This window comes from Uloborus diversus, chromosome 6 (assembly GCF_026930045.1).
Source record: "Uloborus diversus isolate 005 chromosome 6, Udiv.v.3.1, whole genome shotgun sequence".
Lineage (NCBI taxonomy): Eukaryota > Metazoa > Arthropoda > Arachnida > Araneae > Uloboridae > Uloborus > Uloborus diversus.
In genome coordinates this window covers 45,125,635-45,146,276 of record NC_072736.1, presented here as the reverse complement: position 1 = coordinate 45,146,276, position 20,642 = coordinate 45,125,635, and the positions used below count along the sequence as shown (strand labels likewise).

The 20,642-nt window shown below is 32.6% G+C and overlaps 1 protein-coding gene across 1 annotated transcript in view; it reads right to left on the bottom strand.

The window, feature by feature from the left end:
* Nucleotides 1–2,082: 2,082 nt before the first annotated feature.
* The window catches only part of LOC129225230 (Fanconi anemia core complex-associated protein 24-like), a 33,378-nt gene continuing 14,818 nt past the window's right edge, over nucleotides 2,083–20,642 (bottom strand). Inside the window, exons 4-5 of the mRNA XM_054859805.1 lie at nucleotides 6,362–6,506; nucleotides 2,083–2,574 (exon numbers count right to left, since the gene is read on the bottom strand). Coding sequence (XP_054715780.1) covers nucleotides 2,477–2,574; nucleotides 6,362–6,506 — 243 coding nt within the window. The 3' untranslated portion in view covers nucleotides 2,083–2,476. The remainder of the gene's footprint in view (nucleotides 2,575–6,361; nucleotides 6,507–20,642) is intronic.

Here is a 20,642-nt window from a genome sequence, read left to right as displayed (position 1 = left end):
CATCTTTTGTTTTGTTACAAGGGGGCACTGCACTCTGCTCACCAACCCCCACGGTACTTCAAGCAGTTCCATTTGAATTGTTTCACGATTCAAACTCTCTGCTTTTGTTCAAATGTAACCCACTCTTGGGCAAACTTTAACTACAAATGATTTTATTGAATAAATGAAAAATATCATGCAACAAATTGTATGACTGCTTCTCCAGTATTATTTCAATCTACTGCAAACTATAGCAATCTACTGCAAACTATAGCATTTGATCTTTTTCAGCATTTGCTTGAAATTTTAGAGGTTGACTAAAATAAGCAGCACTTGTCTATGTCATTACATTTCAAAAATTCCAGTAGCTGCTGTAGCACAATCAGATTTTTATAATATAGTAAGATTAAATAGATTATTTACAAAACTCCTAAATAGATTGTTTTAAAAAAATATGGTAATCTAATTAACATTATGGAGTGTTTGGAGTGTGCATCCACTCTAAACTACTCCTACCGAACTATTAATAAAGCTTTTGGAAGACCATGCTTCATTCAGATGCCATTTGCATTTGAAACAGAAGACAGTAGCCTAACTTTTTGTTAAGAAAAGATGTGAATATTTTAAAAATATTTTTTTAATGGTTTTTTAAACACTTACATGCAACTTTGTTACAAAATGTTGTTTTATCATAGTAAACAGTTAACTCTGCTTATTAAGTTTTTTTTTTTTTGCTTATTAGAAACATTTGATACAGTCGAATCCCGACTTACGTGAGGGATGCATTCCAAGACTCCTCGCGTAAGTCGAAATTTCACGTTGTGGAAAAGTGTTGTGTCACATGATTTTTTTATTAACATACCCAATCATTTTAGGCATTTAAACACGTTTTAAACTATTGTTGACCATTTGTTAACTATATATTACCATTTCTTACATACAAAGCTGAATTTTTACCGTTTTTTTTTTTAAAGTTGCATTATTCAACATAAAATAGTGTTACGATGTACAAAATTAATGATCAATGGGAGAGACAATAAGTTACATTTATAACTTAAAAATTGAAATGATGATTTATCCTGCCCAATCTGACCGTCATTCCAATATATTTTTAAATATAGTAGCTTCGCAATTACTTTTATAAAATTTACATCTATGGTAATACCCCTCTGAGGGGGGGGGGTATTACCATAGGCCATACCATATTACCACCCATCCTGGACTTATACAGATTGCCTTCTCTTGACTTTTAATTATAGTATGAAAGATTCACCCATTCTACCTAATTGTCGTGCTACCTTCGACCCACTTTCTAGTTGTTCAAGCGTATTAAGAATCTTTACCTTTTCTTAAATTGTCACAAACTTTTGTTCATTGTTTCCGTCTTCAAACTTTACATGAAACAGCGTGCCTAGGTGCCACAATATTTCATCACCTTTCATACTTAGAATATAGCCATTGTAAATGAAAAATGAGGAGTGGTGAAACATACACACTAACAATGCTATGTTTATAGTGCGGTATGTGGGAACTTGCGCAGTCAGTGATGCTGAAGGGATGAAAGTACATTCACGAATTAGTGTTTAGTAGTCCATAACAAAACCGAAACTTAGCATCACAATTCCTTTCCAAATATTTTCGAGTTGAGAGCGAAAAATTCGCTTTAGCTCTAAAATTCGTTGTTAAGGAAAAACTCACGTTATAGCCGTTTCGCGTAAGTCGGATCACGTTGTAGCGGGAGTCGACTGTATTCTGGATTACTGTTGCAACAGTAAGTTTGAAAAAACAAGGTTGTACATGAATAGGTTTATTTAGGTTGAAAAGTAAAGATTTTGTAATAATGTCACAATACATCTAATAACAAAATCTTTATCCCATTCTTTTACAATAAAAAGAAAAATTAGAAGAAAAGACAATCGCAAAACTGAACCCCATTAAACATTGCAAATACGAAAACAAACTTTTTACTAAAATCACAATCACGAAAACAAACTATTCTCATATACGAGTACAAAAATAAAATTTTTTCATACTTTTCAAAAGAATGTCTTTCAAATTTCACAGAAAGTTAAAAACAATTGTACATTCAAAACAGCACAGCTATTTAGGTCATTGTAGTCGCTAGTTATTGAAGAATTTTTCAAAGCTTATGGCTACAGTACAATATACAACGGGGAAGCTAATTTTGTATATTTTTTTCTAAAATGTACAGTTACTGCTATTTAGGGCATGAGAGAAAGACATAATAAGAATTCACTTCATTGTTAACCACACAAATGTTCTACGTGGAAGAAATATGGTTTTCCTGTAACCTAAATTTTTATTAAAGTGCAACAATAATTATTTCAAGAATTTATTTTTAAATATGTTACATCAAATGTATAAAACGTTTTAAATGAAGGATCATATGGAAGTCTATTTTTTTCAGAAGAACATTTCATTTATCTTACGAAATATGAAAGTATTTATAATACATTTACTAAAACGTATAAGTTATTTAGCAATTATGAAAAAAATTATAAACTTGTTTGGCACTACTTGCACCAATGATTCTTGACAACTCTTCTTCTTTAGCATTACATATGTTATATAAACCTGTAGAAAGAGGGGGAAAAAGCATTAAACTTTTTTTTTTTAATTGCAGATAAAATCAAAATAAAAGCATTTTTTCTGTTTTTTATTTTTATTTTTGAGAGCTAACAATCAACACAAGAAAGAATAAGTAAAAAAAAGGAAAAAACAAAAATTAAAGGAGGAATGGCAAAAATAACTACATTAAGATAAATTGAAAGAGTTAAATGTTTATCGAATTTCGTGAACACTTTTACTCTGGATTATGCAAGATGTGAAGATGTATACTTATCACACATAAGTTAGAAATGATTGATGTCACTAGTTTCATGTTAAATATGTCTATCCACTAGTTTGCATTGCTGTTTCAAAATTTGTTCATAGTTTAAAATATGAAATTCAGTAATAATTAGAGTACATTAAATGAGCATACACTTTTATTTACAAATGTTCTTTGTAAATATGATCTTTTATTGAGTGAAATATCCTTTTGTAATACATAGTGCATCACATATTAATATATGTAACAATAATGCTTTTTTTATAAGTAGTAAATACAAGCGCGTGAATTAGGTCGTCATGTTTCTGCTTTTCATGATCGGGCATGTTTGCGGTTCCTTCATGTTTCTCGTTCCCAGCGCCATAGCAGTTCTGCGTTCGGGAGTCTCTCAGTACTCGTCGGCTTCCCGATCCGTGCCGAATGCGGTGACGGGAGATGCGCCAAGGCGATGCTAAACTACTGTTAGGCATAAATGCCTGTTAACAACAACAGTAAATAATCCTTATCTCATCACCTCACAACAACAATAGTAAAAGAATATGTTTTTCATTACTTACAATGTATTACCAATCATTCTGCATGACTGGGATAAAAGACGTGTATCAGCACTCATTCATATTGGTCGAATCTACCAAATGTTTTGATTTCACTTTTGTTCACCTTTGGTGGAACTCCATAGTGGATGACGTCACATGGAAACTTCTAGAAGGAATCTGATATCACGTGTGCTTAACAATAGCAGTGGCGAGTGTCCATTCATGTGACTCGGATATGCTAATGATCCTGGGGATATATAAACCACTCGCAGCTTATGTTTCTCCTCTTTGATTATCTCTCATGGTCGAAGGCGGTTGCTTGGTCGGCATTCAACAATATAATCTTCCTAAATATAAAGTTGTAATGTGCATAATTGTACATTTGACCTCCAGTTTTGATGATAGTGATGGCATAAGAAATTTTCATTGAAATTTGGAATTACTTATATTGGAAATGGAAATGTGAAGAACTATGGAATTCGAAGAATATTAGCTGACTGACCTGCTGCTGGTCTTATAAGAATAATACCTTAAATCATATTAGTCCATATTAATTTGACTTGGGGGGGTCCATTTCCAATGTATACATAGTACTAATTAAAGTTTCTCAACAATGTTATTGGAATACTGCCTTTAATTTTAATAGAAAAAATATGGGCTTTTAAAAGAGTTCTTAGATTGTACTACAGAGTTCCCAAAAGGAGATGACTTTTAAAAGGCTTGAATTATATCTACAAGTGTTCATGTAGGGAACCACTGGAATAGTTTGATTAAAGTCTTCAGCAACTGCGACGATGACACCTCTTATAATGTTGTCTTAACCTTTCAGTTCTTTTAGAGTTCTATCCATGGCTTCTATGTTCAAACAGTGGCTCATTGAACATTCGCCATGCATTATAGGGCTGACCTCTTTAGTGTGCTTGTTGATCTTGGCCAGTGGTAAATTTATTAAACTTTTTTCAGTTCCACCGGGTATGCGGATAAACATTACTTTGCGTTCTGGTATAATAGGCGAATCGCTGATCGGTTGCGTGATTAGAAACGTACTTATTCAGTAAGTTGCAATCGTGTATCAGTTTTATTACAGAATCGTTTTCGTTGATTCTCTGTGGCGCTGGCAATCAAAACTCCCCTGTTGACTCTTCGCTTCATATGGTCTTTTCCGTTTTTTTTTTTCTGTCTGTTTTACTCTCTTTGGAATGTGTGATCACAGAGATATTTTTTTGCTGTTTGTCAAAGCTAAAAGATCAAAAATTTGATTTCTTAGTAAAATTGTTACAAAAAGTCCTCTTAAGAATTTCTTAAACTAAATACAACTTATGTGAATTCATTAGCAGATGTTTTTTATTTTGACTTTAGTATGCATATAATACCTGAAATAATGTATGCAAAATTGCAACATTTAGATAAAGCTTTTGATGGTTCTTAAGTTGACCACGAAATTCCTTTTATCTTCCTTAGCATATCACTCTAAGAGGATTTTTTATCAGATATATGTGTTCAAAAAGAATTTGTTTTTACGTATATAAGAACGAAACAGTATGAATATACTGGTAGCAAAGATAACTTATTAGTTTTAAAACTTTGTATAAAGACATATATGCATCATTTATAGCCTATGTCACTCAGTAAAAATGCACCTTTCATGTAGAGAAAGAATTTTTCAAATAGGTTCAGTGGTTTCAAAGACATATAAACATACAAAACCTGTTCTTCTTCTGTCTTTATAATATTAGTATAGATGGAAAAACTTCAAAGGATAGGCCGAAATGCATGCGAAATTTCAACTTTTAGAAGCAGGGATTTATATTATCTACCTCCGTAACTTGAGTTCAAATACTAATTTACTCCAAGCGAATGCATAATGATGCGCATTTTGATGCATAAACATTCTGCGACTCTCAATGGTTCGCAATGGTCAAAGCTAATAGAATGCTATACACCTTATCCTATGCAGCCTCAAATACATGTGAAGGTATTGACGGCTCTTATACCGACATCGTAATTTTATTTTCTTTCACGTGTTTCCATCCCCAGCACTCAGTTCAAAGAGAACATTCGATTATTTTATCATTGCAGGTGCAGGACAATCGGTGATAGATTTTACGCTTATAACAATAAAACGGTAAGAAACATAAACTGGTGGTGAAGACAAACTATTAGTTAAAAAAATTAATATAAATACATATATGCATAATTTATAGCCTATGTCACTTAGTAAGAATGCACTTTTCACATAGTGAAATAATTTTTCAAATAGTTCAATGGTTCCAGAGATTACCTTGAACATATAAACACACAAAAAGCCACCCTCTCTCTTTATAATATTAATATACATTATTAGTAATTAGACTTAAATTAAAAAAACATTACGGGAACAACCCTAGAAACTCCTTTCTGTTCCCCAAACGTTGACAAAACTCTACAAAAACGGCGTTTTCAATACTACAATTCCAAGAAAGAGAGAACATCAGAAGCCCCCCCCCCTCCCTCCCAGTCACTCAAAATAGCCTAAAAAGTCTTCAACTTCCTAAAAAAAAATTGCCCCTGCACTTATAAGCCCAACTCGCCGCCTCTGTTGTAAACAACATTTTGCCAAATTTTCAGTATGTTGTATCACAGCTGCCTGTTTAATACATTAGAAGCAATTAACTATTGATATTCAGCCATTTAGCTTTTCCCGGTGTAATGAGTTAGTCATAAAAAAATCTTCAATTTCAGTTAAAGAAGATTTGTATCACAGGCAGCATGTATTTGTAGTCTTTTAAAGTTTAGCATCTTGATGTTAGGCATTTTACAATTAATATAATATCAATTTATCTTGCAGACTATTTTTGGGGGTTTTAATCTGTGTCGGAGACTGCTGTAAAAAATTCTGCTTCTGGTCATACAAATATCAAAAATAAAGTAATAAAGAGTAAAAAAAAGTGGTTAAACGAAACTAAATGAATATTTTAAATTACCTACATTTATTTCAATCAGAAAGACAACTTACTTTTGTATTTTAAAAGCAATGCTTGAGCTTTAGTTTCCCCAAGTGAAGGAACTGTTAATAAAGTTTTCAAGAGATAAGTTTCAATCGGCGGTGCTCGTCTTTTCATCATAAAAGGAACTGATTTATCTTCACAACCCATTCGAACCTACACAAATTAGAACAAACCCAAATTTCTGAAAATGAACTATAAATACAGTCACACTATGATGTAACATCACAATTGTGTCTGATTCTATGATGGTGTTATATTGAGTTAAGTAGTATACTAAATTAATATATGGATGCTGCACTTGCCAAATCGGTTAACTCCATAAAACAAAAAGTCAAGAAAAGTGATGAAGAAGATAGTGTTACATAGGAGTGAACGGGCCCTCGTGTTACATTTTCTGCCATCGCAGGATCAGAAATGTACTAAAGCAAAAGTTTAATATAAATTCACATTCTAAGCATTGATTAAGCACTATTAAAGCGGGAATGAGGATTTTTTAAAAAGTGGAGTTAATCGTTTTGGCAACTGAGGCATCCATATGTATGGTTGCACATATACATAAAATGGACATGTTGAGAAAAATGATGTAACTAGTCGACCCATGCGGAACTCCGCACTGTGCTTCTAATCGTTTCATAAGGCATTTCGCTCTTTAAAAATTTCAAAGAAAGAATATTATGAAGAAGAACCGAAGAAAATAAACGGAAAAAAGTAAGCGCACAAGAGAAGGCATGTAATTTGAAGACATCAGTAACAAATCCTCGTAAAACACAACGTTGCGAAAATTTGATCATCGCTCACCTTTTGGTTGTACGTATTTTCAATGCAAACATAAATATCATTAAAAATGTGGATGTTTGACTCGTGAAAAAGCAGTAATTTTTCATGAGAAAAAACAGGTTGTGGCAAATACAGTCCTGCCCATGTGAGCATCTGACGGAAAAAAAAGAAACATTAAAGAGATATTTATTGGCAGGGATTCGAACTGGCGCCATTCTGATTAACAGCACGACACTCCAACAAACCTAGCAATTGCACCTTCCTTTTCGAATGCTATTCATTGAAGGAATGCGTAATATAAAACAGGAAAAAAGCTTTTTGCCGGGGGAGGGGGGGGGGGAGATTTTTTTGTCATTGCGAGCATGATACGATTTAAAATTATTCGTAAAACATGGAATTTAAATAAAGAATGAGGAAGATCTCACGTAGCGCGATTGAAACAAACATTCTAGAGAAGTAATAAATTCGATTGAAAATAAGTATTTTTATTTTTGAGTATTGAAAAATTACCCATAGCAGGCTACTTTAATCGTTACGGCTTAAATGTCCGCACATGTTTCTCTTTTATTCAAACACTTAGAATTCAAAACCAAAACCAGAGTTGAACTAATTCTGCTTTTTAAGTGTAATTTTTCGAACGTAGACAAAGTGTTTTTTTTTCAGCCGAAAGCAGAGGAGTAGAAAATGATTTCTTACTAATGAAGTTGATAATAATTTTAATGTTTTATATAGTATTCGAATAAATACTTAAAGGTTAAATGGGTGAAACTCGTAGTTTCAATTTGGCGTAGTATTTTTTCATTTGTACAAAAAATGGAACACTGCTATTAAAAAACCTACATTTCAGCATACAATGAAAATGTTTTTCTGCAAAAAACGATTCCTTTAAGGTAAATCTAATACTTTTTTATGCTTACATTATGCGTAGTGGTTTGGACGGAGTCAAAAATTTCAAAAAAAGAAGAACACACTTCGTTTAACAGTCAACTTATCTGAACGATAACTGTAGCCTGCATAAAGGAGTCGAAACAGCAAGTAGCATTCCTACTGCATTTATTTTATTACGTATGTTATCTGTTGTATGTTATGAGTACATGTAATGCGTAATATTAATGTAAATTTGCTATTATGTCGGGCAGCACGAGTTTGCCATTTAGTTGCCGCACGAGTTAATAGTTTATAGCCGAACGCTCTACGGAAAAAATCTTATATCAATTTAACCGAACAAGCAAGTCCAATGCTTTTAAGCTTTGTTAAAAAAAAAACACAAACACACACACACAGGTTAATTTTAATTTTTCTTCTTGCCCAAAGCAGCACAAAAAGTTGGAAAATTGCATAAGAACTTTACTTTTAAAAAAAATCTGCATAAGTACTACAGACTGCATCAAAGTTTTGCAACAGCAAGGGGCATTTCCGTAAACTTGATCTTTAGACCGTAATTCTATTTTCGTCATTTGTCGGTCTGATAAGTTTTAAAATGGGGGGGGGGGGGGCAGGGGCGGCTCTAGCAGTTTTGCCGCCCCGGACAAATTTCCAAAGTGCCGCCCCTCTCCACGGTAAAAAAAATCAAACATTACAATTTTTGCATTACAAATATAGTCCCTTCTTTTTGGTAATTCCTCTTTTTTTTAAATATAAAACATTCTTTCAAAAAAAAAGATAAGCCCCCACCCCCACCCCCTAAAATGGTCATGCTTGAAAGCAGTTTCGCGTTGTCTTCACGTATTCATCAATTCATCAATCCTAAGTACGACCATGGCTTTCCTGCACTTGGGCTGTGCCACCAGAAAATATTTATAGGGGGGGGGGGTACGCTTAAAAAATACCCGTATCTGCTAGAGAGGTCTGGGGGTTCTCCCTCGGAGAATTTTTTGAAATTATAGTCTTAAGAACGCAGTTTTAGACGCTCTGTGGCGGTTTAGACGGTGGAAAGTTTCAGGGGGTCTTTTTGAGGGGGGAATTTTAAGAAACTGAAGTCTTAAAAACACGATTATAGGCGAAATGTGTTGACTTCAGAGTAAGGGTTGGGTCTTCGATTATTTTTTTTTTTTTAAATAGATTTGAGATGACGTAAACTTTTCACCCCAATTTTTTGACACTGAAGTTCCAAAAGGCAGTTACCGACAAACTTTCATGATTACATGAAAGGGCTCTTTGAATCTCCCCAAGAAACATTCCAAAAGAGAAGTAATAAAAAGCGATGTTTTTAAGCCATTTTCAAGGACTGGGGTGAGGGTTAAAAGGTCTCATCTTAATTTTTTGAAATTATAGTTTTTTCATTTTCAGATTGCATACGGGAGCATCGTCTCAATGTATTAAAAGAGGACTTCGCGCTAAGCACCTCAACAAAGCGTCGTTTTTAGACGATTTGTATGATATTAAAAGCAGGGTGAAACGAGATTTGAAGAGCACTTTAATGATTTTAACTGAGGGAGGAGGCTTCCGAAGCGTAGAATTTTAAGTATTTTCTTATTTTTTGATCGTCTAGTAAAAGTAAAAAGAAAAAAAAGGAGAGGTGGGGGTAAAACAAATATGAAGTGTAGTGTGGGGTGTGATTAACTAAGAAATAATCTGTAACTATAGAAAAATTTAATTTTAAGTTTCTTTTGAAAATAAATTAAGACTTTTTCACGACAATCGATATTTTTTCCAATTAAAATTACTTTGTTTCCCTAAGGAGCATTAATTTCTTCTCTTTAACAGCATGGAACATTTTTTTAAAAATGCTCAATCTAGGAAGGGGGTGGGGGAGAGAGAGGAGTCCTGTGCGCGGGATCCAATTCCGACAACATGCAGAAGTTCAAAAACTGGACCGTCAAATATGTATCATTATTTAAAACGTGGTAAATAATATAGATAAATACCTTTGTGCTGAACAGTAAAGTAACATAAAGTAACAACGTCTAAAAAGCACAAATTCTGCGAATTTGTGCTTTTTAGACGTTGTTATTTTACGTTACTTTAGTGGTATATAATAATTACTTGCTACGCAATTGCAATATCCCACGGCGCCCCTCCCCACGGGAAAAAATAAAAAGGGATAAATTGACAGTAAATACATGCCAATAAACCTTTAATAGATCATGCCAATAAATAAACAGCACAATGAAATGAAATCAAATTTATCAAAGCTGTACATTAAACTAGACAAAAAAAAGGGCACTAAACACCAAATTAACATGTCTTGTATTAAAGACCTCGAAACATAGCTGGATTATCAAATTATTGGAAGAAAAAAACAATTATAGTATTTAATTAATTTAACAATATTTCTTGAGAACAGACAGGATTTTGGAAGTGCTATGCATTACTGACAATTAAAGTGACAGCAAAGCAAAATACTAAAATGGACGAAAAAAATAGAATCGTTATTTTAAAAACATTAACTCATCTTTTTTTTTTAAATAATCATAAAGTAGGAATGCAATTAAACAATTTTTGTATTGGTGCATATTTTCATGACAGCTTAATGAAAATTACTTTCTCGTGTTGTACAAAAGTTTTAGAAGTCAGATTACTGTTTACCGATGTTTCTCTTCTTGTAGTAACTTATAATAAAAGTTCAGTCTGCATCAAGTCTGTTAAATAACTAAAAATGAAAAAGAATACCAGGACAAAGGTTAGAATTCAATGTGTACCGCCCCCCCCTCCTCTAAATTATTACTACTGCGCACCTTAAATAAACACATTTAAAAGGCTTTTTTTCTTACTTTTAATTCTGCAAACTTAGTGATTATTTTTTTTAAATCTATTTGTTCAGCTAACTCATGTTCAATAGCCAATGTAGCTAAACCATTTAACCTATCTTGAAGAGTTGTGGAGCGTAAGAAATTTTTTATTAATTTTAGTTTTGAGAAACTCCTCTCTCCACTTGCCACACTTATTGGCAAAGACAATAAAATTCTCAAACTAATAGCTAAATTTGGTGCGATATCAAGAGTTGAAACTAACGACAAAACTTCAATTGGGCTTTGCCTTTTTCGTAATAAGGTGGAAACTGACACTATTTCGTCTGCTAAGTCCACTGCACTTATGTCTCGTGAATCTCCATCCGTCAACACTAATTCTAAATCTTTGCAGTGTTTAATTAACTCTTCTTTTGGGGTGTCCCTTAAGTCATACACATTGTATAAAAATTTAAAAAAGCTGCTGTGGGTACTCATTAATTCAAACCTACTTTCTAAGGCATTAATTGCCTGATCTATTGTAAAAAAGTAAAACTCTATTTTGAATTTTAATTTCGGATCTTCCACTGGATCATCTCGTGCTTCATACACAAAATGAGTACTTTTTCGTCTTACTCTATGACGAGGTTGTGTCAGCTCAAAATTAGCCGGGATGTCAATCTCTTCAGCCAATTCCGTTGCATCAGAGAGCATTTCCTCGAAAGATGCATCGGATCGCAGATCCTTAAAAAAATCTCCACAGTTTTTTATGAGTTCTATTGCGGATGGAAGGTCATAGTCTATGGTCTGCAATAACTTACTGATTGGATTTATGCCATTTAAAATTTTATACCATATAACTATTGAGCATAGAAATTTAAATTGCTTCAGAGCTTTTAACAATCCTGATGCCTCATCTCTGACAGAGTTGTCGATTTCTATGTTGTCATAGATGCTAAGGAAAGCATCGTAAATTCCCCCTAATTCATACCTTAAGGGTTTTATAGCCTCTACGCGGCTTTCCCATCGAGTTTTACTTAATGGTTTCAAGGTGAACCCTTTTATATGTTGTAGCAATATGCCCCATCGGAAAGTTGATGAGGAAAAAAAAGTATAAATTTTCTGAACAAGATTAAAAAAATTACAGGCCTCTAAGGATGCCTTTGCCATGTCGTTGATAACTAAGTTTAAGGAATGATTGCTGCATGGAACATAGACGGCTCGTGAGTTTAACTCCTTAATTCTGGATTGTACCCCTAATTTACCGCCTCTCATATTCGAACCGTTATCATAGGCTTGTCCCCTCATATCCATTAAATTCAGACCTAATTTTGAAAGTTTTTCGACTAATATATCTGAAAGGTCTTTTCCGGTTGATCTTTCAACTGGAAGAAAACCTAAAAAACCTTTCGTTGATTTTAACGATTATCTGATTTGGGTGCGATTTGTCAATTGATACATATCTTACCATGAATGTCATTTGTTCAATCTTACTGACATCAGGAGTACAATCCAGAATTACGGAGTAATATTTGGCTTGTAAAATTTCACTTACAATATGTGATTTAATATTTTGATGTAAAAGGGAGATTATTTCATTTTGTATAATTTTCCCTAGATAGTGGACTTTAGCTTCCTCCTTTCTAAGTACTTTTCGAACATGCTCCTCCATTACTGGGTCAAACTGAGCAAGTAATTGAATTATTTGTAAAAAATTACCATTATTGGAGTCATAGAGTTTATCACTTTTACCTCGAATTGCTAAACAATTTTGAGCAAGCATTTTCAATGTTGCCACAATGCGCAGAAGAACTTCACTCTAATAATTAGTTTCCGCAGCAATAAGTCTTTGTAAATCACAATCAATCGTTTTAGAGCACTCTAATCGCTGACTGAATTCAACCCACGATTTTAGGCTTAGAACATGATTTCTTGATGTCTCATGTTCTTTTAAAGTTTCTACAAGGTGCTTCCAACTTTTGAAACCTTCTTTGGAGAGAGAGCTACAAGAATAACTAAAAAGCTTGCAACAGAAACAATATACACAGTCTTTTTCAACGGAATAAACTAACCATTTACGCATAACTTTTTCACCATTGTTTAGAGCTCTGACATAGTAATGTGTGCTAAATCTTCGACCAGAGTCATTATAAGGAAAATCATAATTTGTTAACGGTTCGGGTGGACCTTCTTTTACCAAAAAGCATCTATCAGCGTCTGATAAAATTGCTGGCCATGATCCTGGATCTGAATTATTGATTATCATCAGCGTATCTGTATCATTGGATGTTACTGGATCTGGTGTAACTTTTACTGGAGCATCAACTTCTAATGGACTAGAGCAATCCATTAAGGTGTGATCTGCAGCAGTGTCACAATTCGTTAAAATTGTGTGATTAGCAGTAGTGTCACTATCCGTTAAGATAGTGTGATTAGCAGCATCAGTGTCACTATCCATTACGATTGTGTGATCAGCAGCAGTGCCATTATCCATTAAAATTATGTGATCAGCAACATCCTCATCTTGAATGTCTGATTCGGATTCTATTGCTAAATCGTTATCATTTTTTCTTGCGCCTTGCAGATAGTTCAGCAAACTTCCAGCCTGTTTTTGAATGCTGACTTCTTTTTCAAGTCTCTTTCTCTTGTACTGCGCTTCAGATAGCTTTTTGCGACCTCCTGTAGACATTCTAGAAATTCAAGGAGAAAAATTATTTTAACTAGGTAGTGGTTCTTTCACAAATGATGTCACACTTTGAGGGGGAGGTTGGCTTGTTAAATTGTGGGTTTGTGACAAGGAGAAGTGAAATGTTAACAGAAAATATGACATCAAATTCTTTGGCTTGTGAAACAAAAATAAGAACATTTAAAATGTCAGGTTAAGTATTTTTATATTTTTGTTTTGTTTTCTCGTTGATCTTATTTTGTAGCGAAAACGGCGAAAACAATAACAATGCAGATTAGGATTTAAAAATTAATAGCTACATGCTTAAATTGAAAAAAAAAAAGAAACCTCTTTATGAATATTTTGTTATTTTGAAATCAAGATTACGTGGGAAATAATTTGGCTGGTGTGTAAAAATTTCTTCTGGTTAATGAGTTTTTAGCGTTTGTTGGACCCTGCATATCATCAGCGTAATTGTTATGTTCACAAATATGTGTGTAACAATAAAACATAGCTAAAGTTGGGAAATAAAATTTGGAATTTGATGCACGAATTAGTTAGTGTTGGTTTTCACAGCTGGGAAAGTACATATTTATGTAATGTAGCGTGACACATGACGACAAGGTGGAAGGGGAATCAGGTGTGACACTTTGATAAAAGGGGAATGAGAGGGGAGAGCTCACAAATACTGAAAAAGAAAAAGTAGCATTTTTATGGACTGCCTCCAGACAAATTATACGTAGTTTGTTTGTTTATTTTGTAATATTTTATTTTATTTTATTTGTTTATTTATTTGCTTCAGAAATATAAAGGTGTTATTAAGATTTAGACCATTCCATGCATGAATAAAAAGTTAATAGGGGGGTGAAGGTGGGTTAGGATTTAATATAAAAAGAAAGCAATTCTTTTCTAAATATATATTTACTACTCATGTTCGTAAAATAAGTGCACCACGTGAAAAATTTAAACATAAAAAGGTACCTTGCGGTACCTTTCCGTAAGAATTTTAGGATTACCATTTCCTACAAGAGTAATTTTTAACAGCTGAATAATTTGTTACAGAAGAATAAGATTTTTTTTTTCTATAAGGAAAAAAAAAAAAAAAACTCGAAAGAAACAGCCTTAAAAATTAAGAAAAAGAATAGAAAACGTTTAATTTCAAATATTTTATCCTCCATTTCGGTTAAATATACTTTAACGGATAATCTGAATAGTTATTAAAAATTATCGATAAAGAAAATAATAGTCATAAAATACCATGTAAAAAAGAAGCATTCGAAATGAAAGCAACTTTTTTTCATGTGAAACTTTTTTCGAATACTTTGGTAACTATTTTAATTTTAAACACGTAACTGTAACGTTTATTTTCTAGGATGGCAAGAATTTAAAAAAATATCATAAGAAATTTCTTATCGAACGACAAATGACCAATATTAGAGACCGAAAACAGCTAAGGGGGAGGGGGGGGGGGCTACTAAATATTTTATGTTTTAATTTCGAATAAAAATTCTACGCATTTCTATCATAATAAAAAAATTAGTAAAAAATAATTGTCACATAACATGATTTTTGTTCAGAAATATGGCCTGTATTATAATTCCCCCTTCCCTATTTAGTCTTTTTTAGGGCGTTCTTTTTATTTTTCCCCTTACTTTAGTGGATTTATCCGGTTTTAATGCCACTTTGACTATTAAATTGCAAATGTAGAAGGGTCATTCTCCTGTTATACACGGGATATTTGCAGACATTTAAAGTGCAAAAAACAGTTAAAAAGGATGTTAATTCATATTTTTTTGCAATTGGATCATAAATCAAGATTCATTCTGAAATTTCAAATGCTATAGTGCTTCTATCCAATTCTCTTGCCTTTTGGTCAAATACATTAATTAGAAAAATTACAAATTTATTTAATTTGTGTCATGCACGGGACATGTATGAATGTTACTCTATCTCAGCTATAAGAATTCAAAAGTTAAAATAGTAGTTGTGTTTATAATGAAAAAAAAAACTAATACTGGCAATAATATATACCATTTTAAGTGAAAGTTCAATAAAAAGTATTTTACATAATAAATAAATATATATATATATATATATATATATATATATATATATATATATATATATATATATATATATATATATATATATATATATATAATATACTTTAAATTGTTATAATGTAACTAGTATTAGGATGATACGTTATTTAATACTAAAACATCATTGAAATATCTACCTAAATCTCCAAGCAGAAAAAAAAAAGGCTACGGTTCCTGCTATTGCAAAACTTCTTATTTGTTTGAATGTTCCCTGCTTCAAGTGTACGGTAAATTGTCGGGGACACGTGGACTACAATCAACGGAAAGAAAAAATACCATGGAAGATACGGCGCCGCACAATAACTGTTATAAAAGAGAAGTAAAAGTGTGAAGTACCTAACCCTGGTAAAATACAACCCCCGAGTCGGCGAAGCAATTGACAGGAAGAGAGGAAGAGAGCATGGAATAATCAGGGATGAAGAATAGGGCAGTAAAGCACATAGCCTAGGGCCCAGCAGATCCCAGAATCAGGCGAGAGTTCTGGTAATCAGACCCTGACCCCCCACCCATTCAGTCTCGTTTCCCAACCAAAACAGGCAACTGTTGACCATTTGCTGTCGGCGACAGCAATTAAGGTACAATAAACGAAGAGGAAAGAAAACCTTCACGTATTTTTCAGACTCCCAAGCTATTGTGCTCGCAAAATACTCTCATACAAATTTGCTCCTAATGTAAAATGTATTTTAGACATTCGAACCAAAATGCCGCCCCTCAAATTTGCCGCCCCGGACAGGGGTCCGGTTTGTCCGGCGCTAGAGCCGCCCCTGGGGGGGGGGATTCTTTAAGAGATAAGAAAGAAAAATAATCCACAGAAATAATATATAAGATAAGATATTGAAGAGAAGTGTTTTTATTTTTGAAAATTTTTACAATTTGTTATCGCAGGCTGCTTGAACCGTTATGGTTTAGATGGCAGCACGTGTTTGTCAGTTAACAGCACGGTTAAAATACAAAATAATTTGAACTAAGTTCTTTTTTAAGCGTAGCTTTTCAAATGTAGTAAAAATGAGGTATTTGCAAATGTAGTAAAACTTATTTGTTTTTTTCCAAAAAGAAGAAAAATATATATATTACCCTTCAAATTGAGTTAGTAATTTTTTTATTTGTACAAAGAGTCCAAAACTAATTAGAAAAATCTATACTTCAATATACGATTTATTATATTTTTTTGAACAAAAAACAATTCCATTGTAGTCTAAAATCTTAAACCTGATACTTATATTTTCGCTTACATTATGCTTTAATTTTTTTACCGGAGCCAAAGCTTAAAAAAAAACCTTACAATTGAAAATCAATTTAGCTCCATTTTGCATCTAGTTTTCATAACAACAAGGAGCATTTCCATCTCTTTTGTTCTATTCCCACATATTTGTTATTCATTATTATTAAGTGCTCATATAATGCGCGATTTGATTTTTGAATTTATTGAGGCAGACTGTCCGGACGTGGGCCCGAACACTCATTCTCCTGGTTACCAGTCGAATGCTCTGCCGATCAAGTTATTCAGCTCTGTCGGTCACGGTAAAAGTTAAAGTTATAAATTTAACCGAAAACCTCATTCTTTTTCTTAAAAACAGGGGTTTTTTTTGCCTGAAAAAACAATTTTTAGACCGTGGGTCTATTTTTTGTCAGTAGCCTGCACGATAAGATTTAAAATTAGGTTTACATCAAAGAAATTGATCAAGAATTGAGGAAAATCTCGCATAGAAACCAAAAACAGTTAACAGAAATAATATATAAGGATTATTTTTTTCTGAACAAGAAACAATTCTGTTGTAGTCTGAAATCTTAAACCTGTTACTTGTATTTTCGCTTACATTATGCTTTAATTTTCTTACCAGAGCCAAAGCTTTAAAAAAAAAAAAAAAACGTACAATTCAGAAGTAATTTAGCACAAAGTCACATCAAGTTTTCATATCAGCAAGGAGCGTTTCCTTCTCTTTTATTCTATTCCGTCATAGTTGTTATTCACTCAATTAAGTGTTCATGTAGTGCGCAATATTTCTCTAATTTTTTGTTGCAGATTGTACGGACGTGGGCCTGAACACGCATTCTCCTGGTTACGAGGAGAACGCTCTGTCGATCAAGCTATTCAGCTCTGTCTGTCATAGAGCAAATTAAAGTTATAAGTTTAACCGAAAACCTCATTCTGGTTCTTTAAAACAGGTTTTTCGGCTGAAAAAAACAATTTTTAGACCGTGGGTCTATTTTTCTTCAGTAGCTAGCACCATAATCTTTAAAATAAGGTGTAAATCAAAGAAATCAATCAAGAATTGAGGAAAATCTGGCGTAGAAACCAAAAACAGGCTACAGAAATAATATATAAGGATTAAAAGCATACATAGTAAAGCATCATTTATGTGTTATTCAAGGACGCAGTGCAGCGACATATAACTGGAGCATTACTTTTATTGTTACAAGCTTAACCCCAGTTACGCAATTTTATTCAAATACAGGGGTCGGAGTAGTGATTTCAAAACATTTCGGACATTTTTAAGACAAAAATATCAAGGTTTGGTCACTTATATGTAATTTGTAAGCTTGATTTTTTTAGCGGGTGATCGAATGTTTCAAATTCAATCTTAAAAACTGCAATACAATGCATTCAATCTTTTATTCTTCAACACATTATGAAGTAGAAATATTTTATCTTACAATTTGAATCTAAACAGGCAATTTAAAGGAAAATCTTCTAATGAATTTGTCTTAATAATAAGTACACAAATAAACATTTTATCACAGAAATAGACTTTTTTGTCTCCCACTACTTTAGATTTCATGAACTTTAAAAATATGCTTCTAATAAATTTGTGCAAATTTAAGTCACAAAAAATGAACAACTGGGCATTCTTTCTGTAAAAGTAGTACATATTTTTTGAGCAGGTCAAAGGGAAGTGAGACAAAATGTAAGTGTACAAGTGTAAATGGATCTTTCAATGAACTTACAGTTTCTATTATATCTATCTAAATTTTTCTAATTTTAAGAAATAATGTTTAATAACTAAATACTGCTCAATCAGTCTATCACATACAGACCAAAGAGTTAAGCATCTTGTTTAATATGTCATTTAAAAGACCTGATCAGCCAAAGCTTCATCAAGCAATTCAACTTGCAAGGAATGAAAATCTTCCCTCGTAGTTGATGATAGTTTAAACCATTGCTGAATGTCTAATGCAAAATGATCTATGTGGAGCAAAAGTTCCCTTGCGCATAGCATTATGCACAATATGCAAACAATAAGTTCCTCTGTTAACCAGATTAGGGAGCTACATCTTAGCTGACATGGTTTACATGTTTTTCATTTCTTTTCAGGGGGGGGGGGCAGAGGCGTATTTGAATGTGAAGCCACCCTGGGCTTTTGAAACTGTCCGTCCTATAGGGGTGTTGAATTACAGAGTTGGAAACAAAAAATCTTTTTTTTTTTTTTTTTTTTTAATACTTAAAGTGGATTTTTTAAAATTTAAATTGGCTTTTTTATCATTTGAATCAATTTTTTAATAAAATTAGATTAAAATCAAATTTTAAATGCTTTATAATCAATTTTAAGTTAATAAAATTATAATCGCTAATTCTAAGTGATAATAATCTTCTTGAAATTGTTCATTACTTTTTAAATTAATGATATTTTAATTTAATTAGTTTATTAACTTATTTTTATTTTCTAACATTATTCATAAGAATATCAAACTTTAACAACAACAGAAGTTTTCGAAATTTTAGATACTGCAAAATCTAATGTAAAAATAATAATGTACTTTTATACAGTTAGCAATTTCTATTTAAAATTGATTTGAAATACGAAACAGGCAATTACATACGCAGTTAGTATGTAAATATAAAATTGGTTGTTTGTTCAACCAACCAATTGGTAAAAATTGGTAGTTAGTAAATCTCATCTTTCACTGTTAAAAACTTATTCTTACATTATAATAAATCAATACTTTCCCAACAGATTATTATGTTTTGAAATAAATAATCTTAGCATATTTGTTTCAAAAATAAGTTAAAAGAATTCGAAAACATATTTAAAGATTTAAATGAAAAAGAAAAGTTTTGAAGCCTTATCAACAATTTGCAATCTTTACTAATAATAAAGCTGAAAGTCTCTCTGTCTGGAGGATGTCTGGATGTCTGTTGGATGTTTGGATGTCTGTGACGCGCATAGCACCTAAACCGTTTGGCCGATTTTCATGAAATTTGGCACAAAGTTAGTATGTAGCATGGGGGTGTGCACCTCAAAGCGATTTTTCGAAAATTCGATTTTGTTCTTTTTTAATTCCAATTTTAAGAACAAAAATATCCTAAGATGGACGAGTAAATTACGAAATTATCATAATGTGGAACCGTAACATGGGCACAAGAAAATTGGCGATATACGAAATTATCATAGCGTGGAACCGTAACATGGGTACAAACCAATTGGCGAGAAAATTCACCATTCATTATTTGAAAATATACAGACGAACCAAAAGACCTTTTAATTTTTCTATTACGGGCAAAGCGGTGCGGGTACCACTAGTTTAAAATAAACTAAAAAATAATAATGATCAAGCAATCTGTTCTACATGAAATACACCAGTCCAACAGATGCAGCGATTGCACTTTCTGAGATGACATCTATGTTTATGTTTTCAAAACATTGATGTGTCTGTTTTAAAACATTGATGTTTTTACCATCGATGTTAGAGGGTCGATGTTTTTCTACATTGATGTGTGCGTGTTTTGCTTTCAATCATTCACGTCTATCACATAGTAAGGGGTTTCCTCTTTGTTTTCTATAGAAGTAGACTTATATTTGCGTGTTATTAACTTAACAAGATACAACAGTAAATTATCAAATGAAAGAATCCGGTTCGATCAGGTCTTTGTATTTTTTGGGTAATTTCCAGTTTCTTAAACTTTCTCCATGTTCATCTCTGTGCTCTATCACTAAATAAGTAAATAAATAAAAAAGGATTTTATTTTATTATAAGAAGAAATAACGTGGCCGCTCCTATGTAATTATGAAGAAAAAAAAGAGAAAGAAAAATTTTTACCTATAATTTTGATATGAGAAAAAGTGCCACCCCTCCAATC